This window comes from Ranitomeya imitator, chromosome 8, assembly GCF_032444005.1.
Source record: "Ranitomeya imitator isolate aRanImi1 chromosome 8, aRanImi1.pri, whole genome shotgun sequence".
NCBI classification, from domain to species: domain Eukaryota; kingdom Metazoa; phylum Chordata; class Amphibia; order Anura; family Dendrobatidae; genus Ranitomeya; species Ranitomeya imitator.
The window spans coordinates 151,312,132-151,331,246 of NC_091289.1; the positions used below are offsets into that span (position 1 = coordinate 151,312,132).

Here is a 19,115-nt window from a genome sequence, read left to right on the forward strand (position 1 = left end):
CAATACCAGAAGTCCCAAGACAGGAAGAGGCTGACCCCGTACTACAGGAGGTTCCAGGCCAGGAAGAACAGATTCCTGGTCAGAGTAATCCCATTCACGGTGGACTTGCCAACTCCATAGTCGTGGAATTATCTTTAGCAGAGCGGGCAGATACTACATCCGCAGTAGACAGTAGTACACCACATGAAGAGACACCGCTATTACGTAGATCACAGCGTAGTACCCAGGGTCAATTACCGGCCAGGTATGCAGATTACCAACTATAAAGCTCATAATGTGAATTGTATATATGTTATGCCGTATATAGTTAAACAGAAAATGTAGTATAGTCATTGCTATCAGTCTGCAACGTTTAAGCCCAGTGCCTACAGAGACTTGTCTGTATGAACTTATTGCATATTCTTGAACTTTTTATCAGCCCGGAGGCACTAAATCAAAGCTCCGGAAAGACTGCTTTTTGAACTTTGCTTTTTGCTCTTTTTGAACTTTCTTTAGACTTTATATTGATAACTCCGTTGGAAAAATGGAACTAAATTCCTGGACACTAAGTACAGTGCCGTTCCTAATACCTTCAAGGATAGAACTGTATTAATGGACGCTATTTGAAGTGACTTTTTACAGAACTCTATTTTTGTTTCCTTGAGTGGTTTTTGTAACTTTTCATTTTTAAGACTCTGTACATATTAATTGTTATTTCAAAATGTTATTGTCCCACAGTCCCGGAGTACTGTTCTTAACTAAGGGGGAATGTGGCACCCCTAGGGGTATTTGCCACAAAAATAGTTACTGACAGTAAGTACAAATACTAAAATAGCAAGACTGCACTACCACCTCCGGCCAGAAGGGGGAGCTCCAGAGACTCCCCTTGATCCATTCTGGTCTGAGAGAAGAAATGGCAGTTGGGCCAAGGAGCTGATAGTGAGAGGTCATACAGTTGAATCTCTAACAGCCCTGTGACTGTTACCAGGCCTAAATCACCGGCCTGAGGAGAAGAGGGATAGAGAAAAAAGACATTGTGAGAACCGGGTAGCATTAATCACTACCCAGAACAGGCGCAAAGACGGATACCGGATCCGTGGCTGTATTCATTATATATAATACAGCAACCGGAAAAACGTGAGGTGATATCAGCTTCACTAGGGTCGGATGCAGCAACAGACACAGAGTTCAGCGGTACTCCCAGAGGGGGTAAACCGATAAAAGGACTCGGGTTGCCCGTCGAACCAGGACCCGGAGGGGACAGATTGGGCCGGCAGCCAGTTCACATACAGCAGCAGGGCCACACAGAAATTGCGCACAATAAGAGGCGAAGACCCCGGCAGGGTCAAAGTAACTCAGAGTTCCCATACAGACTCCGGTGACAGGACTGGTTGTAAATCCTTTTATGTTAAAGTAAACTGGTTAAACGTTTCAGTGCCTCAGTCTTTCATTTGGACAATAGCCATCTATCCAGGATCGAGATCGTCACCGCTGGGAGAACCTGCTGCTGATCAAGTAAGTGCCTGTCCCCTCATGATACCCCTTACACTGTGCATTGCCTGAGGCCACAGCACCGGGTCAAGCCACCCGTGACATCCCCCCTCAAGAGACAGACTCCATTGGTCCGGTGCTGGGTATCCCGGTCTCCTGGGCGTCACACCACTATATTGCCCTCCATGAAGACGTTTTGGACAATATCTTTATCATGGTTGTGGGACAAAAAATATGAACATCGCTTACTAGGAGATTCCACTGCTGTAGCCTGGAACCTAAGAGCTCAGCCTTACTCTTGAGTAGATCCAAATCTCTTAACAGGATCGTTCAGTTCACTCTGTGTTATAAGAGGTCGTTCAGTTAAGGTTGTTGACTGAAAGTCCGGGTCCTGGGAGGAAGATGCTTCATGACACCAAGCGCCCTCTTCTACCTCACTTGACTCGACTAAAAAATGTTTCTGGTGCTTTTGGAATTGGCAGTTCTTCTGTATGTGGTACTGGGAGTATTCTAGAGGGAATGTTTGGCTACTGTCAAGTCCACTTCTTCTTCCATGAAACTCCTTTCCTAATGGGGGTGCCATGCAGAAATAGCAATTGGTAGTGTGATCAGTTGGCACTCTCCAGATCATTGGGATTGCAAAAGGCATAGATTTCCTCTTCCCATACAACTACTGGGTAAGATGTGATGCATATCTTTTGCAGGATATGTGTGGAGTCCAACTCTTGTCCTGATCTCATATTCTACAGCCAATATACAGGTTATAGGTTTTCGTCATCATGGTTGTCAAGTTTTGCCTTTGTGATGCAAAAGTGACTTCTCCCCATATGTAACAAGACTCGGGCAAATCTGAAAATACATATAGAAATATGTCAATACGATAAGAAACTAAGCTAAGAAATCCTAAAACTGTATACCTTACACAGAGAACAATTATACAAGTAGGAAATGCAGTTGTAATTAGGATTACGTCATTGGAGCTGAGCTGATTGCTCACCCCAAGATGATAGAATACTGAAGGCTCAAAAGACTAAATAGATGATGTAATAGACAAACTACTAACAATGCAATAATGATAATGAAATAATAAAGACGCAATTTTTCTATAAGCCTGCATCAAAAGTGTCATAAGTAATTACAACCTCCTCTGGATCTTGAAAATTAGAGCCAGTCAGCAAAGTCCTTTTCAGCACCACAAAACTAGTTGAGTTCAACTGTTTTCGTCTCTGAACCAATTTGGCTGTAGAACAGCGTCATTGTTCTCAGCAGCACATTGTCCTATGCAAACAATGACCCGCACTGGCAAGAAATATAGCAACCTATGTGCACTGTATGACCTATTACAGAAAGTTCCGTGTACAAATAAGGGTACCTTCACACATAACGATATTGTTAACGATATCGTTGCTATTTGTGACGTAGCAACGATATCGTTAATGAAATCGTTATGTGTGACAGCGACCAACGATCAGGCCCCTGCTGGGAGATCGTTGGTCGCTGAAGAAAGTCCAGAACTTTATTTCGTCGCTGGACTCCCTGGAGACATCGCTGGATCGGCGTGTGTGACACCGATCCAGCGATGTCTTCACTGGTAACCAGGGTAAACATCGGGTAACTAAGCGCAGGGCCGCGCTTAGTAACCCGATGTTTACCCTGGTTACCATGCTAAAAGTAAAAAAAAACAAACACTACATACTTACCTACCGCTGTCTGTCCTCCAGCGCTGCGCTCTGCTCTCCTCCTGTACTGTCTGTGAGCCGGAAAGCAGAGCGGTGACGTCACCGCTCTGCTTTCCGGCTCCCAGACAGTACAGGAGGAGAGCAGAGAAGCAGAGCGCAGCGCTGGAGGACAGACGGCTGTAGGTAAGTATCTAGTGTTTGTTTTTTTTTTTACTTTTAGCATGGTAACCAGGGTAAACATCGGGTTACTAAGCGCGGCCCTGCGCTTAGTTACCCGATGTTTACCCTGGTTACCGGCATCGTTGGTCGCTGGAGAGCGGTCTGTGTGACAGCTCTCCAGCGACCAAACAGCGACGCTGCAGCGATTCGGATCGTTGTCGGTATCGCTGCAGCGTCGCTAAATGTGAAGGGGCCTTAAGTACAGAGCAGCGGTCCTTAATGCTACAGACTGCATAATGTATTTGTACCTACATCAGTGTTTAGGTCCAAATTAACCCTGTGAAGGTAAGTGTGATGTAACATAAAAAAAATAGAAAACTGAAAATAAAAATAATTCTGCAAAATAGATCAGAAAGGTTTATATTGAGGTAAATATATAAGAAATTAAGAAAATTAACTTCTTAAAAGGGAGGATTCAAATTTTCTTTGCATTGCCACTGAAAAATAGGAGCATTTGCTTGCAGAGCTTTTGAATTTTTTAAATAAAACAAGAGAGCATCCCTGAAACGCGTTGTCAATAAAGCTGGTTCCGTTTTCCCTTTTGAATCGATTATTCCTGGGACAAGGCAGCAAGGGCTGTGGAGTCGGTCAGCCAAACATCCGACGCCTCAATTTCCCTGACTCCTGATATCACAGCATCGGTCACTACTGAGCATGTACATAAAGTGCAGCACAGATTCATCTCACCTCCGACTCCACAGCCCCTGCCTCACTACTGAGCATGTACATAAAGTGCAGCACAGATTCATCTCACCTGACTCCACAGCCCTGCCTCACTACTGAGCGTGTACATAAAGTGCAGCACAGATTCATCTCACCTCCGACCCCACAGCCCTGCCTCACTACTGAGCATGTATATAGTGCAGCACAGATTCATCTCAACTCCGACTCCACAGCCCTGCCTCACTACTGAGCATGTACATAAAGTGCAGCACAGATTCATCTCACCTCCGACTCCACAGCCCTGCCTCACTACTGAGCATGTACATAAAGTGCAGCACAGATTCATCTCACCTGACTCCACAGCCCTGCCTCACTACTGAGCGTGTACATAAAGTGCAGCACAGATTCATCTCAACTCCGACTCTACAGCCCTGCCTCACTACTGAGCATGTACATAAAGTGCAGCACAGATTCATCTCACCTCCGACTCCACAGCCCTGCCTCACTACTGAGCATGTACATAAAGTGCAGCACAGATTCATCTCAACTCCGACTCCACAGCCCTGCCTCACTACTGAGCATGTACATAAAGTGCAGCAGATTCATCTCGCCTCCGACTCCACAGCCCTGCCTCACTACTGAGCATGTACATAAAGTGCAGCAGATTCATCTCACCTCCGACTCCACAGCCCTGCCTCACTACTGAGCATGTACATAAAGTGCAGCACAGATTCATCTCAACTCCGACTCCACAGCCCTGCCTCACTACTGAGCATGTACATAAAGTGCAGCAGATTCATCTCACCTCCGACTCCACAGCCCTGACTCACTACTGAGCATGTACATAAAGTGCAGCAGATTCATCTCACCTCCGACCCCACAGCCCTGCCTCACTACTGAGCGTGTATATAGTGCAGCACAGATTAATCTGAGCTAAAAGCTCAGATCCTTAGATCAGGAACAGAACAGAAATTTATAGGACATTTCATAACTTTCCCAAATTATTATGAAAACATTTACAGCACATCCTACATTGTACTACTCTTCCCAATTTATTATACATTTTTGGAGTTATATTCAGTCCATTTTATATCAACTCCACAGCCCTGCTGGCAGTCCCATATAACACCGCGCTTTCTTCTTTAGAATTTTAAGTAAAGGGCCAAAATGTTTGTCAAGAGAAAATTTCCTTTGCATGGCTTGAAGGGGACTTTTCTAGTGATGAGCAAGTATGCTCGTTACTCGGGTTTCTCTGAGCATGCTCGGGTGGTCTCAGAGTATTTCGGCGTGCTTGGAGATTTAATTTATGTTGACGCAGCTGTATGATTTGCGGCTGCTAGACAGCTTGAATACATGTGGGGATTGCCTGATTGTTAAGCAACCTCCACATGTGTTCAGGCTGTCTAGCAGTCGCAAATCATACAGCTGCGTCAAGCAAATTAAATCTCAGAGCACGCTGAAATGCTCTGAGAAACCTGAGTAACGAGCATACTCACTCATCACTAGACCCGTCCCCACTCCTCACATTATAGTAAATATTTTTATGCTTCATTAAATAATTCTGTAGCATCTCATCTTTTGTGTTTTATTTGCTGTGGATTTCATTGCATAATTTTGCTGCAGAAAACCCGCAGCAGATACACCCCATGTGAACATTCTTTAAAGGGAATCTGTCACCAGGTTTCTGCTATGTAATCTGAGAGCAACACACTGTAGACAGAGGTCTGGATTCCATTGATGTATCATTGACTGGGCTGCTTGCTGTAGTTTTCATAAAATCACTGCTTTCTCTGCTGCAGATCTACCAGTTCTCTGAAGGTATATGTATAACCCTACCCACACCACTGATTGGCAGTCTCCAGTGTACACAGTGTATAGAGAGAAAGACTAGTAAGTGAAATCGCTGGAATCAAGGCTTCTAGATCATGCTGCTCTCATATTTATGGGGTGGTCCACTACTTAGGACTACCTCTTGTCAATCACCACATTTCTCTCATGTAAAATAGTAACACATAGTCTCCTCCTCGGGATCAGGTGCCGTTCCAGCAATATCGGTGCCTGCTCTCCTGGGGCTCACTCATGTGAACCCTGCAGCCAATCAGTGGCCGCTTCACTTTCACTTTCTTTGAACGAAACAGACACCCGGAAGAAATGAGAGCGCAACTTCCTCCAAATGTCCGAAGGAAGTCAGAATGACTGGCTACAGGGCTCGCGTGACAACATAATGCTATGTTCCGAGAAAGCAGGCGCGTACATTGCTAGAATGACGCCCGCACCCGAGAAAAGTATTGCTGTTATTTTATATGGGGGCTATATGGTGATTGGTAATTTTAAATAACAAAAACTGCTGACAGCTTCCTGTTAAAGAAAACAAAAAAAGTAACTGGTAAGAAAATAAACTATGGTTTTCCACAATTCTGAGAATGAGTTTCCATAAAGGTCTACTGATAAAAAAAAATCAATGTAAAAATGGATGTGACCTTCAGAACAGTATAACATTCTAGGTCAAGGTACAATAGAAGAGTAAAATAATCATTTAAAAAAAATAATAAAAATACCTTATCCGAGTGACCTAGTTTCTTCTGTATGAAGGCAGTTGAATGACAAAATTCCATCCTCACAACACATTTATTTCAATATTTCTGTAAGTAGGCCCTTTAGCATGAGCATAGTGTTACACAGTTTCATACACAATCACATCCAAAACAAATTCTAAAATTTCAATTGTAAACATTCTCATATGTTGAAATATTAAACGCTTGCTAAAAATGCTCAAGTGTGGAGCGAAACTGGAAAAGAAAAATAAAATTGAAAAACGGTGTGGTGAGAGAGCTACTTGTACAGAAACAGGTTTAATAAAATACGAGGGAGAAGAAATGACTTAAGAGAACATCATTAAAAAGAGAAATGAACAGGTGACTTATCACTAGTTAAAAAAAAAAAATTAATATGCTAAAATTCTACATTTTAAAAAGAAATGTCATTGGGTAAATACATCTTTGTTGACAAAGTAGGAGGTAGCATGGATGCACCAAGTTAGTGAGAAACGCAACTGAAATAAAGAGTTTTTCTTACAACAAATAATTTCCAGTACTATATACACTTCTCAGAAATAGCCGTTAAAACAATCCACCCTCCACTTTCGTTTTTTTTTTGTTTTTTTTAGTAGAAAAGCATTGTGTAATAAAAACGAAACGAAAAAAAAACAAAACACATACGTTATTCTGTACAGTAATATACCGAGTGCCCTACGTTGAATGGAACAGTCTTCGGAACTCTGCAGACGATGGTAACACTTAATGCCCTAAATTCACCGATTTCAGGAATTGTCCTTGATCTTGTAGAAAATGCACCGTATAAATATATTTCTCATATCAATGATTTCGTGACTATGGACTTGTATCTCTGATCTCATCTAACAAGTGGGGAAAAAGGCATATATGTAAGGATTAAGTTGTGCTTCGTACAGGAAGCATGGTGTCAAGATGGTGACGTCTGCAAGGGTTCGCTCAAAACGTTACGTCACATCAGTATTTGTTCTGTCCTTTCAACTATAAACAGGTGTAGCAATGTGGTCTTTAAAAAGGAGAAAGGAAAAGAAAAAAAGGAAAAAAAAAAAAAAATTAAAAACACAAGAGAAAATAGTCCAAAAGTACATCCAAAAGAGCCATGATCGCTTGTATGGCATCTCCTCTTATGAAGCCGCCTCTGTCATTATTAAAGAGAAGTTTGTTTCAGTAATTGAGGGGGACTTTAGTATAGGCTCCACTTCTACCATACCAGCTCCTGTCCGTGGCAGATTTGCATTGACAATGTGACGCTGCAAGTGCTTTATCCAATCTTCTTGTACAGACAAAGGCCCTCGAAAGATAAGCCCACAAAACCTGATGAAAAGAAACATGAATATAACTAAAAATATATATATTAAATGTAAAAATAGAATTTTTCCATGGGTGTTGGCCTGACCACTTTGGCCCCTGGTGAACACTATAATGATTAACTATAGCGAGCAGACCATGCAGAGATGACAGGAGATAAAACGGCACAGTGCTTTCCTAGCACAATACAATCTAAATGTTCTGATATATCAAAAAGGAACTAATGTGTAAAGGTACCGTCACACATAACGATTTCGTTAACGATATTGTTGCTTTTTGTGACGTAGCAACGATATCGTTAACGAAATCGTTATGCGTGACAGCGACCAACGATCAGGCCCCTGCTGGGAGATCGTTGGTCGCTGGGAATGACCAGGACCTTTTTTTGGTCGCTGGATCACCCCGCTGTCATCGCTGGATCGGCGTGTGTGACGCCGATCCAGCGATGTGTTCACCGGTAACCAGGGTAAATATCGGCACAGGGCCGCGCTTAGTAACCCGATATTTATCCCGGTTACCATTGTAAAAGTAAAAAAAAAAAACAACAGTACATACTCACATTCCTGTCACGTCCCCCGCCGTCAGCTTCCCTGCACTGTGTCAGCGCCGGCCGGCCGTAAAGCAGAGCACAGCGGTGACGTCACCGCTCTGCTTTACGGCCGGCGCTTACACAGTGCAGGGAAGCACTTCCCAGATTTTACTTTGGTAACTTAAAAGGGTTGTTTGTTCACTTTAACCTAACATATAGAGAACCTGTCATAATGAAGAAGGAGCTGATCAGATTGATAGACATTTTTCATTAAAATTTGAATTTTATAAATTATAATCCCTGGTGTTTGCATGCGTAAGAGACCATGCAGAGTCCTATTCAGTGATTGACAGTCTTCCCTATATGAAAGTGCAAGAAGATCTGTCAGTCACTAGTAGGACCGCCCACTGGACATGCACAAATATCAATGAAAATAATACACTGAATCTTTTCCCACAAGCCTAAACATCACTCTTATCAGCTTCTCCTGCTCTATACAGTGCTTCTCACACATCAGACCTCATGTACAATGTGACAAGTTCATTTTAAGCTATGTAGTGGATGGAATAATATTAGCAAATACCTTCAATTAGAAATGTATTATAGTTCTTCTGATTTGCACTGTCGCTTACCTTATATGCAGGGCATTACAGCAGCTTACATATCTATGGCTACAACCACTAATAACTATTTGGCACTATGAGTGGTTGTAACCATGGACACCTAAACTACTGAAATGCCCTGCACATGGGTACGCAATATAGCGAATAAGAAGAACTATGCTAGATTAGTTATTGGAGGTATTTGCTAATACTATTATTACACATACTACATATTGGGATAGGGTCTTGGAGATGATAAAACCCTTGAAATCACAATACATAATCTTTACCTTGACTAAATTATTTGTGCAAAAAAATAAATAAACCTGAACATACCTGCATCTCAGGATATAAACTTCCTCAGCGCTGTGTGGCAATGGCAATACCTTCTTCTTACTCCCAGATCTTGATCTGGACTTCCTTTGCTTGCAATCTAATACTAGCACACAAATGTAAGAAATCACCATGTAGCCAATGCTATAAAATACAAGAGAGGTCACTAGAGAAACCAATGGACACGGTTATATAACCAATACACTTTTTTTGTTTTGTTTAGTCAACAATAATAATTTTATTCTGTAAGATGAAAATTACATAAATAATAAATTGGTTTCGGGTTCAATCCCTGACATACACATATATGTGTGTAATAAATGACTTCTTGTTATTAGGCACATTCCTTCCAGGAATGAAGGATGAGCAGCAAACACTAATATGGGACCACCGTGAAAGAGAGAACTGGCCAGGACACAAAGGCATATATTTCGTCCTTCACACCAACGTCAAAAAGCACAGCTCTTAGGCCTTTACAAGCTAATTATACCAGAATTAGACATATAAGCAGAGGTCATAAAGCAGATGATTAAGCATGGAACCAACTGATGCATCAGCACATTTACTAATGGGAGATTTGGCCATGCAGGGAAGATCACAATGATGGCAGAGTACGACATTAAGTAAAGAAGTAAGATGGCTTACTTTGTAAAGGCATACCTGTTCCTGTCAACAGTCCAGCACTCTTCTTCCGTGAATAAGCCCTCATATGGTTAGACAGGCTAACTCCGCTTGAAAAGGTCGTATTGCAATTTGCACATGTCTTGTGCTTTGCGGACAATCCTAACCGAACAAAACAACAATAGAAATTCCACATTTAGCTCAAAAACCGATTCTGACCCACACACAATATTAGGCAGAGTCTACACGTGAAGCTTTAGGCCACTGAAGGCGAGACTACACAAACCCTTCATAGTCACATCCTGTAAAGTAATGTGATCCTGCCGGTACATAGTACACAGGCGTTTCCACAATGTTCATGAACAGAATTAAAAGTCTAGTTGACAAAGTGGTAATTAAAGTGTTTTACCCACAAGACTGTAAAAAGGCGCAGCACTAAATTAGGTTGCTGATGAAGACTGGGAGAAAAGGTGGTATAACACACCACCAAACAGCTGTTAGACAAAACATTTTATTCACTGCCTTTTATGTTCATTACTCTCGATGCGCAACCAATAATGAAAGTTAATGATTTGAAGTTACTTGCAAAAAAAATCTTTGTGCTAAGCAAATGATCAACAAAATCCAATGTTTTCTCCTGCAACAAGCAAAAACTGTACGCCTGGAAAGTGACAATCTGTACAATCATGGGTGCAGGTAACGTGAAGTGCAGATGGAGGCAGACAATGCCTGGACAAGTCGCAGGACACATTTAATTAGAATTATTAAACTTGAGTAAACCCATCTTGGGGATATAATTAAAAATGGTTGACGGGTTCTCTTTCATATCACATTATATTATGTCAAGGTTTAGGGTTTTTGAGGCAAAAATGGCATGGTCCACACTGTAATTATGAAAATACCACTAAAATACCAACAAGTACCTCATGGACTTCATTATAGGTCAGTGGGATCCATCAGGGCCGAGGTCTAGGTAAACGGTATCAAACAGGGCCGTGGTCTAGGTCAACGGGATCCATCAGAGCCGTTGTCTAGCTCAACAGGATCCATCAGGGCTGTGGTCTAGCTCAACGGGATCCATCAGGGCAATGGTCTAGCTCAACGGGATCCATCAGGGCCATGGTCTAGCTCAATGGGATCCATTAGGCAGTGATCTAGCTCAACAGGATCCATCAGGGCCGTGGTCTAGCTCAATAGGGTCCATAGTCTAGCTCAATGGGATCCATCAAGACCATTGCCTACAGTAAAATAAGTCCATCAGGGCTGTGGTATAGGGGAAAATAGGTTCATCAGTGTAGGTCAGTGGGAATAATCAGGACCATGGTATAGGTCAATGGAACCCAACAGTACTGTGGTATAGGTCAATGAGATCCAACAGGACCATGATATAGGTCAATGGGATCCAACAGGATCATGGAATAGGTCAAGAGGATCCCGCATACCAGACATCACTCTCACAAGAAAGAAAGTCATGATTTTAGTGTGAAAAGAGCCTTACAGGATTTTAAAAGACAGAACATGCAAAAGGAAATGTTAGAATTTCTATTCTTACCTGACTGTAAAGCAAAGTCCACGCCTCTGTGGGAACTGCACATTAAAGAACAGTCTTCATTAAGTGGATGAAGGCATTTTTGGATGAACCTCTTCCTTGCGGTTTGATTGACTTTTTGAAAAGATTCCTCATTCCTCTCCTCACCTGACTTTTTCAATTTAAGTAGTTCGATTAAGGAAAGAGGTTTATCCTTCTCATCATGGCCACCGGCTTCATCACATTCACTTAGGTGGAGACCTTCCTCCATCTGCCCAGACAAAGTCTCATGTTTGAGGCCATTACGGTGTGCTTCATGATGTACAGCATTGGACCTTGAACAGTTATTACTGGAAGATTTGTGATGGGTATAAGACCTGTGAACAGTGCGCCTATTATTGAGAACTTTCAGGAGTTGCTCATACTTTTCTTCATTTTGCAGCATTTCATTCAGGACACAGATGGGTGATTTGTGTGCATCCCATTTATTTTTGCCTAGTCTTTTCAGGTGACCTCGAACATGATTTGACAATCCAATTTTTGTATCAAACCATCCTCCACAGAGTGCACAAGTGTGCTCAGAAGGACTCTCGGACTTCTCTACAACTAAGGTAAAAAAAAAATAGCCCCAACATAATTAATTGTTTACAGTTGTACAGAAATTGATACATTTTACAAAGAAATGAAATAGACAATTAGCAGGAATGGTCAAAATTGATTTAATCTGATAACTATTGGAAGCTGAAATGACTTAAGGCTTCACCTCTTTGTTGAATAAGGTGTCGCGCACATCAGCGTATAAATCGGACACGTGCAGCGCGAGAAAGAAAACTGCACTCCGACCAATGTTATTCAATGAGTCAGTGCGGATCTGTGAGTTTTTCCTCAGCTGTATCGGGCTGAGGAAGAATAATCACAGACACTGCGAGTGGCCACGTATATCGGACGAGACTTGCAAATGAAAGCCAATGGGTGCGAGAGAAAAAATGGACAACACATGGGCCATCCATCCTTATGTCATTGGATTTTTATGCACATACCTCAAAGGAACCACAATATTTCATCAGCCAAGAACACAAAGTTCACAGCCTGAACCTTCATTATTAACACCAGGGCTTGATGCCAGCTATGAGTTTGGGACAAATCACAGCTGACATCAACCCCAAGCCCAATTACCCTGATTGCCAACGCACCAGGGCAATTGGGAATGGCTGAAGCGCCAGAATTGGCGCATCACATTGGATGCGCCATTTCTACGGCAGCTGCGGGCTGGTATTATTAGGCTGGAAAGGGCCCAATTACCAGGAACCTCCCAGCCTGATAATATAGGCTCAAAGCTGTCTGTTTTACCTTTGCTGGTTATCAAAGTAGGGGCAACCCCCACATCATTTTCTTAAATTATTTATTTATTAGGTTAAACCAGCCTAAACACCCTTTAGTTCCACATGAAATGCACTAAAGGGCACAAGTTTATTATATAGAGGGGGCTTGTGAAATTACATATCCTTCAGGATATCAATCTATCTTTCTGTATATCTATATATTACATTTATTACATATCTAATACATCTCTGTCAATATGTTTGTTATGAGACTGCTTTATTATTTATGACAACGAGATTCAATTTACATAGAGTATTATTATAGTATGTAAAAGATGATATTAAAGCATGTCACACGGATGCTAGGTGAGAAAAAAAAATTCACACACTAGATGGACATACGGAATGACATACGCATGACACATGTCCAACTTTTTGGCATGAACATGGCAGCGATTTTATATACGTTGATATGAGCGAACCCCAAGATTGATACTGTTGAAGTCATCAGCCATGGAGCTACAGGGTATACAGAAAACATAACTGCAAATATTCCATGACTCCAAAATGGGAAAGTGACTTGTAATGTACCATATTTTTCTGACTATAAGACGCACTTTTTTCCTCCAAAAATGTGGAGGAAAATGGGGGGTGCGCCTTATAGTCCCGCATGTACCGGCTGGGGAGGTGGGGGAGCGGCATTGGCGGAGCCGCGGGTCACAGAGGAAGGAGCCGGCTGCTGTGGCTAACTCCTGTGCCCGCTGCTAAAGAGAAATGAATATTCACTGCATTCCCATGGGCGTGGAGGGCAATGAATATTCATTTCTCTTTAATAGCATCTTGGTATGATTGGCACCCAACCCCCCTCCTGGTATACATGGCCAAATCCTTATGACTGGCCCCCAACCCCGATCCTGGTATTCATGGCCCCATCAGAAAACATAAAAAAAAAGGATGGGGCCATGCATACCAGGGCCAGAATGGGGGCCAATCATACCAGAATAGGGATGGGGCCATGCATACTAGGACTAGATGGCGGCCCTGCATACTAGGAGAACGATGGGGGGCCATGCATACTAGGACAAGATGGCGGCCCTGCATACTAGGATAACGATGGGGGGCCATGCATACTAGGACAAGATGGCGGCCCTGCATACTAGGATAACGATGGGGGGCCATGCATACTAGGATGAGATGGGGGCCTTCCAGGATAGGGATGGAGCCATGCATACTAGGATGAGATGGGGGCCCTGCATACCAGGATAGGGATGGGGCCATGCATACGAGAATGAGATTGGGGCCCTGCATACCAGGATAGGGATGGGGCCATGCATACTACGACGAGATGTGGGCTCTGCATACAAGGATAGGGATGGGGCCATGCACACTAGAGATGGGGACCCTGCATACCATGATAACGATGGGGTCCATGCATACTAGGACGAGATCGCCCTGCATACCAGGATAGGGATGGGGCCATGCACACCAGGATAGAGATAAGGGAGCTATGCATACCAGGGTTGGGATGAGGGGGCCATATATCACAAAATAGGGGATAAGAACTACAAAATTGACCACATTTTTTGCTTCAATTTTTTCTCCTAATGTCCTCCTCGAAAACCTAGGTGCATCTTATGGTCCGATGCGTCTTATAGTCCGAAAAATACGGTACATGATCAGTCATGCTGACCAGTTAGTCAAGCCTCACCAAAAGGTATAAACATCATTGTATCAATTATGTCACTTTGTCTAAGACAACCCAATAAAGTTCTCCACATTTAGACCAAACATTACATGGTTAAACAAAATGGTCAATGGTTAAATGATACAGACACCTCTTGGGGCATTTTTTAAACTTAAAAGGTTCAGAAAATATTGATGACGATAGGTTATCAACATTGGATGGGTGGGAGTCCAACACCTGTCACCCCAACCAATGAGATGTTTCAAGCTATAACGTCAGCATTGACAAAAGACAGCTCCATTGTAATGTGTTGTGGCCGCTGCCAGGAGCTGTATACAGGACTCCTCCCATTGTTTTGAATAGATGATGTTCTGCAGTATTTTCGGACCAGACAACCCATTTAAAGGGAACCTGTCACCAGATTTTTCCCATATCGGGTAAAGCCAGTACCTGTAAACCCTCATATACAACACACTAATACTGTATATATGCCCTCAATCCAGCCTGCAATACAAGAAAAATACCTTTTGTTAAACTCGCCTACTGGGCGGTCCGGTCCAATGGGCGTCACTAGTCTTGATCCTCTTGTCGTCACTAGTCTCCTCTCCTCTTGTGATCGCAGTCCTCCTGCACGGCTTCGTGTGGATGATGCATCCTATGTCATCCACACAGTGCCAGCCAGCATCGGTATCCTGCACAGGCATACTTCTCATAGTAAAAGTACTGCAGTGCGCATGCGCGGTTGCTCTTTGGCCTGTTCCTGCATACTGCAGTACATTGCCCTCCTCTTGACAGGGCAGAGAGTAGTATGCATGAGCAGGAGACCGATGCTGTAAACTGTGTGGATCATGTAGGACGCGTCATTCACACGCAGCTGGAAAGGAGGACAGCGATCGCAAGAAGAGAGTAGGTGCTGGATCATGGCCAGAGCGGCTCATCAGAACGAATCGGTCTGCCCCATAGGTAAGCATAATAAAGGTTTTTTTCTTGTCTTTTAGGCCGGGAACAGTGTTAGAGTGATGGAAGTTCAGATCTACAAATAGCTGAATGGACTGGCCATGAAAATGTATTGCTGGACTTGTCTTTGAAACAGCTATATGAGCATATAAATAGTTCGGGTTGATAAATCCTACTGACAGATTCCCTTTAGAGAAAAATAAAATTCCAAAGGTGTACATATCCTTTAAACTAAGTATTTCAAGTGGCTTTGTGATTATATATTAAAACATCTTCTAAAACCTCTGCACAGAACCAATTTTCCCACGTCAAGTCTTTCTTATCACCTTGTCCACATGAGTATCTGCCCAGGTAAACAAAGCTCTCCAACATGAATGGCACTCACAGGCTTCCATTTTTATAGTGATCAATCATATTTAGAGAATAAGCACACAACAAAACAAGATGAAAAACATGACCATCGTTTACCTTTTCTCACGCGCTTCGTTGGTGTTCCGGTCCTCTTGAAGTGCTGCATTTTATCACTTGTTGCTATCTGTTCTGCTGACACCACATGGCGAGCTTCGTATGTTAATCCAGCTCTATGCAAGTGTCCACGAACATGATTTGATAACCCGACCCCAGTTTCAAAAGTTGCAGGACAATATGGACATGACTTCTTTTCGAGAGTCAAGTCACTCCAGTGGAATATAGAACTATTTCTTGGCAATACAGAGTCTGCATCTTCTGCATCAATACCAGACATGTCATGTAAGTAATCATCCCCATCCAGATCATCATAATACTCAAAATAAAATCCATCATCATCATTAAAATGCAAATTTTCTTCACTGAGTTGATTAGCTTTAGATTTATCTTTAAAAATTGGGTAAACTGCCTTTTTTGGTGGACTGTTGTATGTATCGTCCTGTGACTCGGTGCTATACTCACAAAGCTCGCTATTCTCCCATGATTCATAATCAGCTTTTCCAGACGAGTCGAGTTTTTTCAGCACAACGTAGGTCATTTTCTGGAGGAAATCAGGGTAATTATCCATATCTTCTTCAGTGACTTGCCTTTCAAGATCAGATTTGCGTACCCTTTTGACCGCCACCCGGTCTTTGAAGCCAACAAGTCTACCTGGATGGCGGTTATGAGGATCCATGATCAAGCATTCATCTTGAAAGCTGGGTGATTTAGAAACCAAGTCTAAAGAATTAGCAGAATCATCGTCTTCCTTTTTTAAGTTCAGTGGGTATAAATTGTTGGATTTCTTTAAAGTTTTATAGCCATCCCATTTCTGACTGTATCTGTAAGAATGGTTCATCTTTGTAGGCTTTTGCTTCATCAGAAAATACTTATGTTTTTGGTCATTACTGCTGAAAAGCAAAGATTTATTTGGAGAAATTGCAGGACCACAGTCAAAAGATTGTGCAGCACTTTTCCTAGCTTTTTGTATTTTCTGTTTTCTGTACAGTCTGGTAAAAGTGTTGCTCTGGCCAAGAGAGCCATATGGTCTTTTCATATCCTGCTTCAAAACAGAATTCTTTGGAAAAGAATGGGGCTGTCTGACAAACTCCTTAGCCTCAGTATCGCTATCTACAATCTCATTATCTGAGAAACGTTCTTGTTTAATAACAACAGGACCATTAAACTGGTCCATAGATGGCGAATGTGCATATTGAATGTGTTTCTTTAAAATGTTACGGGCATACGTGGTAAATGGACACATCTTACAAATGTAGGTTGTAGGCTTTTTGGACGAAAGGTAATAAGAGTTTTTCGATGTTTTTTTCTGATATTTTCTTTTGGGGACCTCTGCATTCAGAACAGAACATTTGACCACGGCCCCATGAGCAATACCTCTATGACACTCCAATTCGTTTTCAGAAACGGCCATGAAGTTGCACTCTTCACAACAGTAGTATCTTTTGTCTTTCTCGTGGGTTTTGGCATGCTGAACAAAAGTCTTTGGACAGTTGGTTCCGAACACGCATTGTGGACATTGTAACCGTGCGCTTCGACCTTCATCTTGGAGCTCTTTCAATTCGCGGATCTCCTCCATCAGTTTCTGGCGGCGTTCCTGGTGAATAATCATATGTTTAAGAAGTGAATTTCGATCTCTAAATGTTCGACCACACTCCTTACAAGCATATGGCCTTGGAACATTAAGGTGGCGAAAGTGATTATTACTATCCAAATGATACATCATATGCCTATGAAGGTGTTTCTTCTCCCTAAAATTCACATTGCACTTTGTGCAGGGATAGAACGATGGCTCTTGATCGCTAGCGCATGTTGGCGGTGACTGAGAATCACCACTTTGCACATCACCAGGAAAGAATGGGTCGACGTGAACGGGAGACGGCTCATCAGAATAGTCACAAACTGGACTATACATATAATGATTGATCGCTTCTATAGCTTCTTTTGGAAGATGATCAATAGAAGATTCATCCATAGAAGATTCGGACTTGATCTTCATCAGTTCATACTTGTGTGGCGCTATCACGTGCTCTTCATCACTCTGCTCCATCATATCTAAATTTAATAGCTTAGATTTCTTGGAAATATAATTCACATCATTATAAGCATCTTCCGAATAGCATCGAGTTATCTTACTACCATCCATTTTCCGTTTGCGCTTTTTCTCTACTTTTACAACACAGTTCTTTTCGGGCTCTTCGGATTTTTCATTATTTACTGAGTCTCTCTCAGTGCTCAAATTTTCTTCTATTCCTGCTACAGTATTACCACCACCATCACCACCAGAACAATCTTGGGTCCGATTATATAACTCATTCTTGGGCAACAGGTCACTGTCATTACAAGCATCATCTCCCAACCCTACTAAAGTGCTATCCAATCTGAAACTATTCCCATTAGATGTTTTACACCCAACAGAAGAGGAGGTAGGAGGTTTATGTATGGAATGAGTTTCTTTCTTGGCATGTGCTACATCAGGTAGCAAGAATAAAACTTGCTGACTTGACATCTGTAAAGTGTTCTTTGCAGGTTGCTGAAGATCATAAACCACCTTCAATGTTGAACACAAACTGGTTTGCGGTTCCACAGGTTCCTCTGTGGATAAAGAAATACTGTCTGCATTCAGGTTGGAAGTCTGATTTGAGGAGTGGGAAACTGGTCCATTAATAGTTCCTTTAGGTAAGATACGATTTTCACTAGAAACAGTGGCAGCACCATCGTGTGTTAAGAACGAACCCTGGACATTGTTTAAGGCTTTTTCAGACCGGTCTCTCGATAATTCTTCAGGCACAGGCAATGAACTACTTTTCTGGAAAGAGGATGGACTTTCTTGTATATTATGAAATACTAGGTCATCTTCAACTTTGTTGAAATTGACATCCTCTTTGAGGCGTTCATTTGCATCAGTACTCTCAGCACTTATCTGGGACTCCTCCATGTTGTTATTCTTCCCATTAAACAATTTCTACAAAATAAAAAGAGAAACGGCTTAAGAACATAGTTGTTTATTAACAGTCAAGCAAATACCAGCCATATATTTAAAGGGTTGTCCCACAATTACATCTAATAAACTGTGCAAAACATAGTAAGAGTTGCAAACTATAAGAGTTGAATTGCTGGGGGTCCCACCCATAACGAGAACGTGGCTGTGTGCCCATTTGAATG

General features: G+C 42.2%; 1 protein-coding gene across 8 annotated transcripts in view; it reads right to left on the reverse strand.

Annotated features, from left to right (window-relative positions):
• Positions 1-6,645: 6,645 nt before the first annotated feature.
• ZNF644 (zinc finger protein 644) overlaps positions 6,646-19,115 on the reverse strand; it is a 118,697-nt gene continuing 106,227 nt past the window's right edge. For 3 of the 8 annotated variants that reach the window (XM_069737550.1, XM_069737551.1, XM_069737549.1), the window contains 5 exons: positions 15,954-18,915; positions 11,547-12,128; positions 10,034-10,156; positions 9,377-9,479; positions 6,646-7,915 (listed from right to left, as the gene is read on the reverse strand). In XM_069737550.1, the coding sequence (XP_069593651.1) occupies positions 7,726-7,915; positions 9,377-9,479; positions 10,034-10,156; positions 11,547-12,128; positions 15,954-18,888 (3,933 nt within the window). In that variant the 5' untranslated portion in view covers positions 18,889-18,915 and the 3' untranslated portion in view covers positions 6,646-7,725. Of the gene's footprint in view, positions 7,916-9,376; positions 9,480-10,018; positions 10,157-11,546; positions 12,129-15,953; positions 18,916-19,115 lie in introns of all 8 variants that reach the window. The other 5 variants (XM_069737546.1, XM_069737544.1, XM_069737547.1 and 2 more) reach the window with 3 other exon arrangements.